The 12,826-nt window shown below is 43.0% G+C and overlaps 1 protein-coding gene across 2 annotated transcripts in view; it reads left to right on the forward strand.

The window, feature by feature from the left end:
* Window positions 1-3,662, forward strand: part of LRP6 (LDL receptor related protein 6) — a 244,652-nt gene extending 240,990 nt beyond the window's left edge. For both annotated transcript variants that reach the window (XM_033951962.1, XM_033951963.1), the window contains exons 22-23: window positions 600-697; window positions 2,850-3,662. In XM_033951962.1, the coding sequence (XP_033807853.1) occupies window positions 600-697; window positions 2,850-3,141 (390 nt within the window). In that variant the 3' untranslated portion in view covers window positions 3,142-3,662. The remainder of the gene's footprint in view (window positions 1-599; window positions 698-2,849) is intronic.
* Window positions 3,663-12,826: the final 9,164 nt, after the last annotated feature.

Genomic DNA, 12,826 nt, shown 5'->3' on the forward strand with positions numbered 1-12,826 from the left:
AGAATATCTGCCTGTTGTCCCTGGATAACACCTGTTACGGTAAGTAACTGTGCTATACTACCCTGGTGTTCTAGTGGCAACTCGGGTAAGAACAATCTCTACTCAGTTCAGGCGGCCCTTGCCATCTCCAAAGTCAAAATGGATGCTGAGATTGCCGCTCAAGGTCTCGGCAGCCATTTTGGGTTTGGAGCTGGCATGGAGAAGAGTGATGTCATCAGACTGTCGCTGGAAGTCTCGGCAGCCATTTTGACTATGAAATGGCATGGGCAGAAATATGTGGGAACTGCTCCTGCCTCCAACTTGATCACAGGATGGTACTGTGAGGGAGCTATGAGTGGATCTGTGGGAAGGGGAAGGAAAGGAAATAGGGAGCTGCTTTGGCTTGAGGTGGGGGGCAGAGGAGGAGCTGCTTCCGGGGCTGGGCTGATTTCAGTTTTGCCAAAACTGAGGAGTGAATTTGATTTATTTTAAAGAAAAAAAAAAAATTAAGGAAAAAGTGGCACTTTTACTCACCAAACAAGTCTTTCCTTTCCCTGAATTGGTTGTAGATGATACTGTTTACTAATTCTTAATATTTTGTACCTTGCCTTTGTTATCAGATTTTGAATCCACCACCATCACCAGCTACAGAGCGATCCCATTACACAATGGAGTTTGGTTACTCTTCAAACAGTCCCTCCACTCACAGATCATACAGGTAATGTTAGATTGCATGATTTTGTGCCGCCTACGAGATACTCTGTTTTAGACACATCCTGTTTGGAAAGTGCTAAGACATATTGATCCAATCAGACCTGCAGCTCTAGAGTAGTCAGTGGTTAAAGAGTTTGATTTTAAGGTTTTACAATGAATTAACATATCTAATATAATAAAACCCTAAGCCGTGCATGCGCACTCCCACCTGCGTGCGTCCATTTTCCGTGAGATGTAGGGCCCCGCAGGTAGTGCGCATGCGCGCTTAGGGTTCTGTTTTTCCTCCTGTTTTTTGGTCTGGCCTGCTCCCTGCTCGCCTTGCGGTATTGTATTTTTTAGTTGAAAGACGCGGCGGTGGCTCCTCTCACGATCCCTGCCTGCGTCAGACTTGCGACGCATGTGGGGATAAGAACATAAGAAATGCCTTCACCGGATCAGACCGAGGTCCATCCAGTCCGTCGATTCGCGCACGCGGCGGCCCATTTAGGTACTCCTTTTTGGAGACCGGGATTCCCCGTATCCCTCAATACAATTTGCCAGAAGGTGTACATCCAACTTGCGCTTGAAACTTGGAATAGTAGTTTCTGCCACGACTTCCTCCGGGAGAGCATTCCAAGCTCCAACCACTCGCTGTGTGAAACAGAACTTCCTAACATTTGTCCTAAACCTGCTGCCACTCAGTTTCAGGCTATGACCCCGTGTGCGTGTCACCTCAGAAAATGTTAGTAATGCTGTTTCCTGATCTATTTTATCAAATCCTTTTAATATTTTAAAGGTCTCAAATCCCAATCCCCTCTCAATCTTCTCTTTTCGAGGGTGAATAGTCCCAGTTTTCTGAGGCGTTCTTTCTAGCTCAAATTCTCCATACCCTTGACTAGTTTCGTGGCTCGTCTCTGCACCTTCTCCAGCAGAGTTATATCCTTCTTAAGGTATGAACCGCTGCTGCGTCTTTCAACTAAAAATTACAATACAACAAGGCAAGCAGGGAGCAGACCAGATCGAAACTCCGAATTTAACTGCCAGTTGGCCGACTCCCTTGCCGGAGTTATTTTTCAGTTTACAGGTGCCGCCGCAGCTCCTGTCACGAGCCGCACCTGCTTCAGAGAAGACTTCCGATGCAGGCGGGGATCGTTAGAGGAGCTGCCGCGGCACCTTTAAACTGAAAAATAACTCCGGCAAGGGAGTCGGCCAGACCATTCCTACCCTGAGTACTGAGCTGTGCTTTTGTTTAAGAATGCAATAATTGGATCTGCTTATAAATGAACTTATTCTATGAAAGAATCGCCAACTTTCGTAAACTAAGTGAGGCCCAGATGTAGGATTTCTAGACTAAGCTTTTAGCCTGGGTGAGAAGGAGAGCTTTGAATCTTCTGCCCCCTTGATTTATGAGGTGAAGAGTGTGTTCAGTTGAATAGCCCCAGAGCTGCTAATTGAAGGAGCTGAAGGGAGAAATAAGTCACAGTTTGTTGTCAGCTCCTGGAAATGGTTTACACTATTTTTCTCTCATCTTGGAACTGTAGCTACTTTTAGCTTAATGTTTAATGTTCGAAGCATTAAACTTAAGGTAAGAATAGCCCAATAGAGCAAACAGGCTGAGAACCAGGACACGGGAAGGAGGCACTAGGGGCACTAATTACATAGAAAGGAGACACTGGGGGCACTAAGGACACAGTACGGAGGCACTGGGACACTAAGGACACAGTACGGAGGCACTGGGGCACTGTGGGCATTATGGACACAGGAAGGAGGTACTGGGGGCACTAAGGATGTAGGAAGGGATATTAAGGACATGGGAAGGAGGCACTAGGGGCACTAAGGACATAGGAAGGAGGTACTGGGGGCACTAAGGACATAGGAAGGGGTACTAAGGACATGGGAAGGAGGCACTAGGGGCACTAAGGACATAGGAAGGAGGCACTAAGGACATAGGGAGAGACATAGACAGAAAAAATGACAGACAGACAGGCAGCGTCCAAGGACAAAGAAAAAAAAAAACCAGACAGACAGACATCTACTCTAGCACCCGTTAATGTAACGGGCTTAAAGACTAGTTTGTGAATAATAAGTTAATCTTTTCTTATTTGTTTATTTATTGGAACAAGTATTTAAGTTCTGTCCACATTTATGACTTTTGTATTTTTAATTCTCCTTCACAGCTACAGACCATACAGCTATCGACATTTTGCACCCCCCACCACACCCTGTAGCACTGATATTTGCGACAGTGACTACACACCGAGCAGGAGGGTCACAATAGCAACAGCCAAGGGTTATACCAGTGACCTGAATTATGACTCTGAACCTGTGCCCCCTCCACCCACCCCACGTAGCCAGTATTTGTCTGCAGAGGAGAACTGTGAAAGCTGCCCACCATCCCCCTATACAGAGCGCAGCTACTCCCATCACCTCTATCCGCCTCCGCCCTCTCCATGTACAGACTCCTCCTGAGCCCCTGTCCTTAAACTGCCTCCGTGCACAACTGTAAATAAGTGTTTCTGTCCAAGAAGAGGAAAGGACTTGGATGGGTAACAGAGAGTCGTGTACAGTTTCAAATTATAAAACAAATTAGGCAATGAATACTGTGGAGATTTGTATAGAAAAATGGATATTTATATATTTTCCTAACTGCACCTGCTGCTTGTGCCATAAAAATGTGTATAAATCTTCCCCTTCCCCCCAACAAAAAAATTTGTACAAAATGTTTATTTTTGAAAAGAGAGCACAAAAATATGCCTTAATTTGGTGAAGCAAGCACATGAAAAATGGAAGGACGGTGGCAATTCACATTAATGTAAGGTTTTTCAGTACCAAAATTCCAGCCTCCCAAAGCATTCCACGACCAACAAATGATACAATCCTAGTATCTGGGAAATAGCCTCACCATCAGTTCACATGGACCAGCAGCTAGCGGAGGTGAGCAGCACAGAGACTGATGGCTTTGATTTCTTTTCTCCCCCCCCCCCCCCACCCCCAACAGAAATACTCTGATTTCAGCTGTGAACACATACCACCTAGATACTTTTTTTGTTGTTTTTTTTATTCTAGCTTCTCACTGACCTTGCAGAAGTCACCTGAGGTCGTGTAGCCACTGGAATTGAACAAGTGCAGTCAGAACCTGCCCGAGAGTTTTTTAAAAAACCTTTCACTTTAATAGTCTATATATGCCAATCCAAAATGTTTAATTTTGATTCATTGCACAGTTAGTACATATATAGATGGGCTAGAGTTCAGTTGCCTCCTCAGCTGGTGCAGGGCTGTCTTATTTCTTAATTTCAGAAGCTGGAGTCGGTTATGTATTTTGGCAGAACTGGTATTATGGAATGTAAAAAGCTTATTTTAATCAGTCATACAGCCAAGCCAGAGTAATTTAGTTCACTTATTAATTTTAAGTCAATGTCCATAAAAATTATTTTAAGTATTTTTATACCACATAATGTAGATAACCTATTTATAAGCTATAATTTTTAACCCTGTACTAGTTTATAATGTAAATGAATCTCATATCCTTGCGGTACATTGTGTATGGTTATAATCAGTGTATACAAATCCATTTTATATATCTATATAATTTCTTTTGGTAGGAGAACACAGTTTAAATATCAGGTCAGAGACAATCTGTAAGAGGAATTGAACAATAGTGACAGGACCCCCCCCCAACCTCTTTTTTTTTTTTTTTTTTAATTTGCGCTATGTCCCTGTAGCCCATTTTCTGTGTATTATCTCTACATACCTTCACCTGTAAGGTGTTAGCCTGGATACTGTGTGCAAAATTCACCATGCTGAGCATTGAATTTCATAATGTCTTTAACCATCTGTTTTCTATGTTTACCAATCCAGTTGTTTAATCCTGTTCTGAAGATCACATAAGGCAGCAATAGAAAGCAGACTGTTTGCCAGGTACCAGCTATGATCTGGCCTCGCAGCAGTACAGGTCTGTAGCAATGGCCTTTCAGGATCCTCTTTCATCATTGCTTTCCCAAACCAACCTGTGTTTATTGAGGACTGTTTGAAAGAGAAAACAAACCACAGTGCATTTTCACAAAATTCTGGCTGGCTTAAGTCTGGAAGCACCCCAACTATTTTTTTTTTTTTTAATGTACCCCCCCCCCCCCCCCCCCCTGCTTTTTCTTTGTGTACGAGTCGTGTCTTCAGTCTAAGGAAGTTTTTAAACGTGTCTGTTGCTCCCTGGTTCTGACATTAGATTTGGCATGCTGACCCATACTTCTAAAAGAAGTTTCCCCGTCTCATCCCACTGCTTTTTATCTGGCCTGTTCATTCTGCAACCTTTCTCCATGTGAAGTACCTGTTATTGTCTGGGTGGATATTTGTGACAATGTTGTGGGATTGTGTCCATTCATATGAAGGTAATAAAGAGAAGGCAACGGTGGGTGGCCACTGAGGTGCTGATCAAACTTCTGCATGTTTACATAACAGTGCAAGGTTCTCTGTGTGTGTGTGCGCGCACTTAGTAAGTTTTAAAAAAATGCAAGCCTTGTTTGTCTAAAATGCTCACTCTACAATGGTGTTTTGCTAAGTACTTTACTGTGCCAATATCTGTGTGAAAACACCGAGGTGGTTTGGCTTAAACCGAGATTCTCTCTCGCATTGGGTGGGTCATACAGTTCTACTGTAGAAAAGATGTGGAACCCAGGGATTCCTTTGTGCTACATAATTCTTGTAACCTCTCAGTCAGGTTGTTTGGAACATAAATCAGCAGCCATATGTGGCATAGTTAAAGTATTGGCTTTCCTCGTATACTGCCAGTGAGCAACAGCACATTCAGAATCAGACACATAAGAATTGCCGCTTCTGGGTCAGACCAGTGGTCCATCACGCCCAGCAGTCCGCTCACATGGTGGCCCTCTGGTCAAAGACCAGCACCCTAACCGAGACTAGCCCTAACAGTACAGGTTCTTGTTCCGCAGGAACTTGTCTAACTTTGTCTTGAATCCCTGGAGGGTGTTTTCCCCTATAACAACCTCCAGAAGAGCGTTCCAGTTTTCCACCACTCTGGGTGAAGAAGTTTTTCCTTACGTTTGTATGGAATCTATTCCCTTTTAACTTTAGAGAGTGCCCTCTCGTTCTCCCTACCTTGGAGAGGGTGAACAACCTGTCCTTATCTACTAAGTCTATCCCTTTCAGTACCTTGAATGTTTCGATCATGTCCCCTCTCAATCTCCTCTGTTCAAGGGAGAAGAGGCCCAGTTTCTCTAATCTTTCGCTGTACGGCAGTTCCTCCAACCCCTTAACCATCCTAGTTGCTCTTCTCTGGACCCTTTCAAGTAGTACCATGTCCTTCATGTACCAGTGCTGGATGCAGTACTCCAGGTAAGGGTGTACCATGGCCCGGTACAGCGGCATGATAACCTTCTCTGATCTGTTCATGATCCCCTTCTTTATCATTCCTAGCATTCTGTTTGCCCTTTTTGCTGCCACCGCACATTGCGTGGACGGCTTCATCGACTTGTCGATCAGAACTCCCAAGTCCCTTTCCTGGGAGGTCTCTCCAAGTGCCGCCCCGGACATCTGTATTCGTACAATGAGATTTTTGTTATCGACATGCATCACTTTACACTTATCCACGTAGAACCTCATCTGCCATGTCGATACCCATTCCTCAAGCCTGATTATGTCACATTGCAGATATTCGCAATCCCCCTACGTCTTCACTACTCTGAATAACTTTGTATCGTCCGCAAATTTAATCACCTCGCTCGTCGTACCTATGTCCAGATCATTTATAAAGATGTTAAAGAGCATGGGCCCTGCGGCACCCCACTGGTGATGCTCTTCCAGTCCGAGTATTGTCCATTTACCCCCACTCTCTGTTTCCTATGCTCCAGTCAGTTTTTAATCCACATGAGCATTTCGCCCTCGATTCCATGGCTTGCAATTTTCCGAAGTAGTCGTTCATGCGGAACCTTGTTGAACGCCTTCTGAAAATCCAGATATACAAAGTCGACCGGATTGCCCTTGTCTATCTATCTGTTTACTCCCTCAAAGAAGTGCAGTAAGTTCGTCAAACACGATCTGCCTTTGCTAAAACCGTACTGACTGGTCCTCAGCCCGTGTCCTTCAAGGTAATCAATGATTCTGTCCTTTATCAGTGACTCTACCATCTTTCCCGGTGCCGAGGTCAGACTCACAGGTCTGTAGTTTCCCAGATCTCCCCTCGAACCTTTCTTGAAGATCGGCGTAACATTCGCCACCTTCCAGTCTTCTGGAATCTTTCCCGATTTGATCGACAGATTGGCTATTAGTTGAAGCAGTTCAGCTATGGTCCCTTTCAGTTCCTTGATGACCCTCGGATGGATGCAGTCCCGGGGATTTATCGCTCTTAAACCTATCAATCTGCCTACACACCTCCTCTAGACTGACCGTCAATCCTGTCAGCTTTCCGGTACATCTTCTTTGGTAAATACAGACGCAGAAAATGTGTTCAGTTTGTCGGCAATTGCTTTGTCCTCTTATTGGCTCCTTTTATTCCATGGTCATCCAACGGTCCCACTGCTTCCTTCGCGGGTCGTTTTCCCCTCTTTTATGCTTTGGAGAGAGAGCTGTACCATTGGAGCAGAAGAAGGAAACCCAACATTGCATTCACAAAGAAGTGGGGGGGGGGGGGGGGTTCCTCACATGCCTATTTTTCTCCCATGCTTTGGTTTCTAGAAGTGGAGCAGAATGTATAACCACTAGAATGTGTTTAACCACCACTACCATTGGTAAACAGAGCCCTACTAAGCTGTGGCATTTACTGGGATTTTGGTCTTGCCAAAGCCTTTCTGTTATCCATCACAGACTTTCACACAAGCATCTTTTCTGGTTTGTTAATACTGAGTTGTCTTGTTCAAGGATTTGTAACATACTTTACCTTGAAGAGCATGCCAAAATGGTGGGGGGGGGGAGGGGAAATGACTCAGAGCCCAATTTCCTAAGGAACTTTATCCCATTCTGTTACAATATTATTATTAAGATTTAGCCAAAAGGAAAGATTTATAAACTATAAAGAGTTTTACCTCATGCAAAATTGTCATTTCTTTAATAAGACATTAACTGTTTTTTCTGAGGCCCTCCAAGTACCTACAAATCCAAAATGTGGTCCTGCAAAGTGTTTGAGTTTGAGACCATTGGTCTTGATCAGTACAATACAACATTTATTTATATCCCACAAATACTTCAACAAAGTTCATTGCAGTTTAACATGGCTGAGATGAATCATCTGTTGCCAGCCAAATTCTTAAGAGCCAATGACTGAGCAGGTGTAAAACACCATATTCCTCTTGTATGCACAAGCCAGAAAGAATGAGTGTAGCATTTTTCACTTGTTTTGGTTTGCAGAGCCAGTCCATGGATAAAAATAAAGCTTTACTGCCACATGGAATGTTTTCCCGTACCCAGGACAAAGGGAATGAGGGTAATAGGGAGTTCTGATATTGTGTCTTTTGCAAAAAGGAGTAGTAGTAATTATAATGCAGTTCTTTCAGGGTCATCTTTCAGGAGCAGCCATCAGATTATGAGAAGATTTTCTGTAATGAGTCCTCATTCAGTACATTAACTGAACCTGCAACAGGAGTATTTGACCCCAGAGCTCAGCTGTAAGACTGGACAGGCTCACATAGGAAACCTTCTGTTTGCATTTTATGAAGAGACTATTTCTGGAGAAATACTCTTTTGATGTAGCAGTACTGTTTTGTTCTCTTGGGCTTCCAGCTCAAACGGAAACGGCTTTGTTGAGCTATGCTAAAGTGATTCCTCAGTCGCGATCACCCAGGGGTTTTTCTCTATTTTTACCCAGATACTCCTTTGACATTCATTGGCCAGAAGCCACAGACTGGCTCCTTCAAGAACCTAGTGCTTTTGAAACCTAAATAGTCCAATAGATGCCACGGAGCAGTGTTGTGGACTCTCTCTTTTCAGTGAGTTGATGAATTCTACCTTTTCAGTATCCTCAACATAGCTTCTGCTCCCTGGGATTTGAATCTGCATCTTATGCATTGCTATTGAGCCATTTGATAGACTTTGAGTCATTTTAAGAGTGACTTCATGTTGATTGGCTGATTGTGCATACAAGAGGAACACGCATCAAGAGATTAATTTGATTATCGGCCACCTAAGTTGAATAGCAGATATGCACATAAATGAAACCAATTTTAAAGGAAATTATGTGCAGTACACTTAATACATGTGCTCTTAGGTATAAACACATTTCCTGTTTTGTCTGCCTGGTTCCAAACACGGCCCCTCAGAAAGCCTCAGGCTAGGTCAGATAAACTTAAGTGATTAAACCCCAAGTAATTTTAGAAAAGGCCACTTCTGCATTGAAAATGCTTTTTGCCCACAGAAATGCCTGTTAAAATTTTCCCACTAATGTGCACAATGTGCCTAGAGCAGTGCTTCTCAACCCCTCTCCTGAAGGCACACCTAGCAACTGGGTTTTAGGCTTTTCACAATAAATAAGCATTAGAGAAATTTTGTGTACAGTGGGTCAGATTAAATTCATACATATTCATGGTGGTAATTTTTGAAAAACACCTGGGTGAATTGTACCTACAGGAGAGGGTTGAGAAGCACTGCTCTGAACAGAGAGAGCACTGACTGAAACATCCTTTGGAGAGGGTATATCGCGGTCTTTAAGCTAAGCCATCCTCGTTTACAAGTGAAGGATCTGGTGCTGCTTTCAGATTTTTATTGTTTTGTTTTTTTTCTTTGTTCTTAAGCTTTAATCATTGTTTGTTGTCATTGTCTTAAAACCAACTGGTGTGTCTGTTTCTCCACCTTGGTACGACAGTGCTTTGCAAGGATGTATTTATAAGATAATGGCCAACATTTGGTCAGCCCTAGCCACTCAACACATGAACATTTCTCCCCTCTTCTTTTGTAATATACGTGCTGAACTTGTAAGCTGTGTATAATAACCTTGTAAAAAAACAAATGTTCCATTTCTTCTATAAGCTGAGCTGTAACAAATTAAAAGTTGATTTTTATAATAAAACAAAATGAAAAGAAGTATTGCCTGATTTATTTATGTGGGAAACGGAGAAGAGAATTAAGACTTTCAGAGAGTAGATTGTTTTTGTTGGCCAGAGCAGTCTAATTTAAATTTCACTGTACCTTCTGCGCAAAAAAAATAGACTCGTAGGCGCTCTCTCGCTTCCTGTACACCTTGATCTTGTAAGCCTGCAATCTATTATGGAGCTTCTGAGGGAGTTTTTCCTTGATGGGAAAACTGAATAAGACATGCAAACTGATATATTGGGGAATGTTTATAACATGCATATTGGTCCTTAGTTGTGGAAGAGAGATCTCTGTTGGGAGAGGAGACAATTCAATGATTGTATTGTTTTACATGCTTGTCATGCTACCTGCATGGTAGAACCCAAACAGTATCCTTATTATTCAAAGGTACTTTCTCTTTCCCCAGTGGCTCACAGACTGGATTGTTATTTTTTGTGGATGAATAAGAACATAAGAAATGCCTGCACTGGATCAGACCTGGGGTCCATCCAGTCCGGTGATCCGCACACGCGGAGGCTCAGCCAGGTGTACCCTAACGAATACCTTATTCACTCGTATCCCTCAATATGTCCTGCAAGAAGATGTGCGTCCAATTTTCCCTTAAATCCTAGAATGGTGGTTTCCTCCACCATCTCTTCCGAGAGAGAGTTCCAGGCGTTCACCACTCGCTGTATGAAGCAGAACTTTCTGACATTTATCCTGGCCGTGTCCCCTCTCAGCTTCAGGCCATGACCTCTTGTCCGAGTCACATTTGACAATGTGAATAACGTTGTTACTTGCTCACCATCCTTTCCCCCTGCCGGTGAATGAGCTTGCTCCATTTTATCAATTCCTTTTAGTATTTTAAAAGTCTCTATCAGATGTGTAATGGAATTAGAACCCAGTTCTCAGCCCACCATTAGTTAGCCATTAGACCATGCTTTTCAACCCAGTCCTCAGGGCACACAGCCAGTCAGGTTTTCAGGATATCTAAGATGCATATGCATACAATACAATCTGTATCTGTATCCAACTCCAGACTCCGTCCCTTCTTTCTTGCGGCACCGTATGCCTGGAACAGGCTGCCTGAATCAATACATCATGCTCCATCCCTGGCAGTGTTCAAATCCAAGCTAAAGGCCCACTTTTTTGAAACTGCTTTCAACTCTTATCTTCCACTCGCTGCTGTCAGATACCTATATCCTATACCATAATCTGTCCAACCCTGTCTAAATTAGATTGTAAGCTATTCTGAGCAGGGACTGTCTATTTGTTAAAATGTACAGAGCTGCGTACACCTTTTCAACGCTATAGAAATAATAAATAGCTCAGAACAAAATAATGTGTACTTACCCAAAGATATGTTTCTGCTTTTCTCCTCTCAGGAGAATGTCCTCTTCCCTGCTTCTCTAACAGACACTAAAGGCTACACTACTGCCTGACTGATTTTGCTGAGTTAAAAAGAGAACTACAAAAATATAACCCACCAAAACCTAAGTTTACCTTTCCTACCACCAGACAAAATGTTCCAATGGATGTATTTTTTATTTTCTCAGCAGAGCAGATCCTCCCAGTACCTCTTCAAGTGTAGGGAAAAAGGTGAATTTCTAGATCTGGTGAGAGGGCTTGGGGGTTAGGTGTTTCAGGTTTCAGGTTGTGCAGATTGTCCTTGTTAAGATCAGCTGGAGAAAAGTGAAGGGTAATTTAGATAGTAGTGCACAGGTTGCTGTGAAAACTATCTTTAATGCAGATCATCTACAACCTCCCTCCTAGAACCAGGTTTACTGAGAGGCACTAGGCCAGCATTCCTCCCCTCGAGGGTAACCTGTGGAATCTGATCTCTTAAGAAAGTCCTCAGAGTTCAGTTTCAAACTAAGAGGCTGAAACCAGCCAGAGGTTTCTTCTCAAGGTTAGGTTAGGTTAGCCTAGCCAAATCGACAAGTTAAAAGGCGATAATCGCTAGGACCGGATGGTATCCATCCCAGGGTACTAAAAGAATTCAAACATGAAATTGCTGACCTGCTGTTAGTGATCTGTAACTTGTTGCTAAAATCATCTGTAGTACCTGAAGATTGGAGGGTGGCCAATATTACACCAATTTTTTAAAAGGGCTCCAGGGGAGATCCGGGAAATTACAGACTGGTAAGCCTCACTTCGGTGCCAGGCAAAATGGTAGAAACAATTATATAAAATATAAAATTGTGGAACACATAGACAAACATGATTTAATGAGACGGAATCAGCATGGGTTCAGCCGAGGAAGATCTTGCCTCACAAATTTGCTTGACTTCTTTGAAGGTGTGAATAAACATGTGAATAAAGGTGAGCCAGTTGATATAGTGTATCTAGATTTTCAGAAAGTTTTTGATAAAGTTCCTCAAGAGAGGCTCCTGAGAAAATTAAAGAGTCATGGGATAGGTGGCAAAGTTCAGTTGTGGATAAGGAATTGGTTATCGGATAGAAAATAGAGGGTAGGGTTAAATGGTCATTTTTCTCAATGGAGGAGAGTAAACAGTGGAGTGCCACAGGGGTCTGTACTGGGACCGGTGCTATTTGACTTATTTATAAATTATCTGGAAATTGGAACGATGAGTGAGGTGATTAAATTTGCAGATGACACTAAACTGTTCAAAGTTGTTAAAACGCATGCAAATTGTGGAAAAATTGCAGGCGGACCTTAGGAAATTGGAAGACTGGGTGTCCAAGTAGCAGATGAAATTTAATGTGGACAAATGTAAAGTGATGCATATTGGGAAGAATAACCTGAATCACAGTTACCGGATGCTAGGGGTCCACCTTGGGGGTTAGCGGCCAAGAAAAGGATCTGGATGTCATTGTAGACAATATGATAAAACCTTCCACCCAATGTGCGGCGGCGGCCAAAAAAGCAAACAGGATGCTGGGAATTATTAAAAAAGGGATGGTTAACAAGACTAAGAATATCACAAAGCCCCTGTATCGCTCCATGGTGGGACCTCATTTGGAGTATTGCGTTCAATTCTGGTCTTCTTATCTCAAGAAAGATACAGTGTTGCTAGAAAAGAAGAGTGACCAAGATGGTAAAGGGGATGGAATCCTCTCATATGAGGAAAGACTAACATGGTTAGGGCTCTTCAGCTTGGAAAAGGGACGGCTGAGGGGA

This window comes from Geotrypetes seraphini, chromosome 7, assembly GCF_902459505.1.
Source record: "Geotrypetes seraphini chromosome 7, aGeoSer1.1, whole genome shotgun sequence".
In the NCBI taxonomy this organism is placed as follows: domain Eukaryota; kingdom Metazoa; phylum Chordata; class Amphibia; order Gymnophiona; family Dermophiidae; genus Geotrypetes; species Geotrypetes seraphini.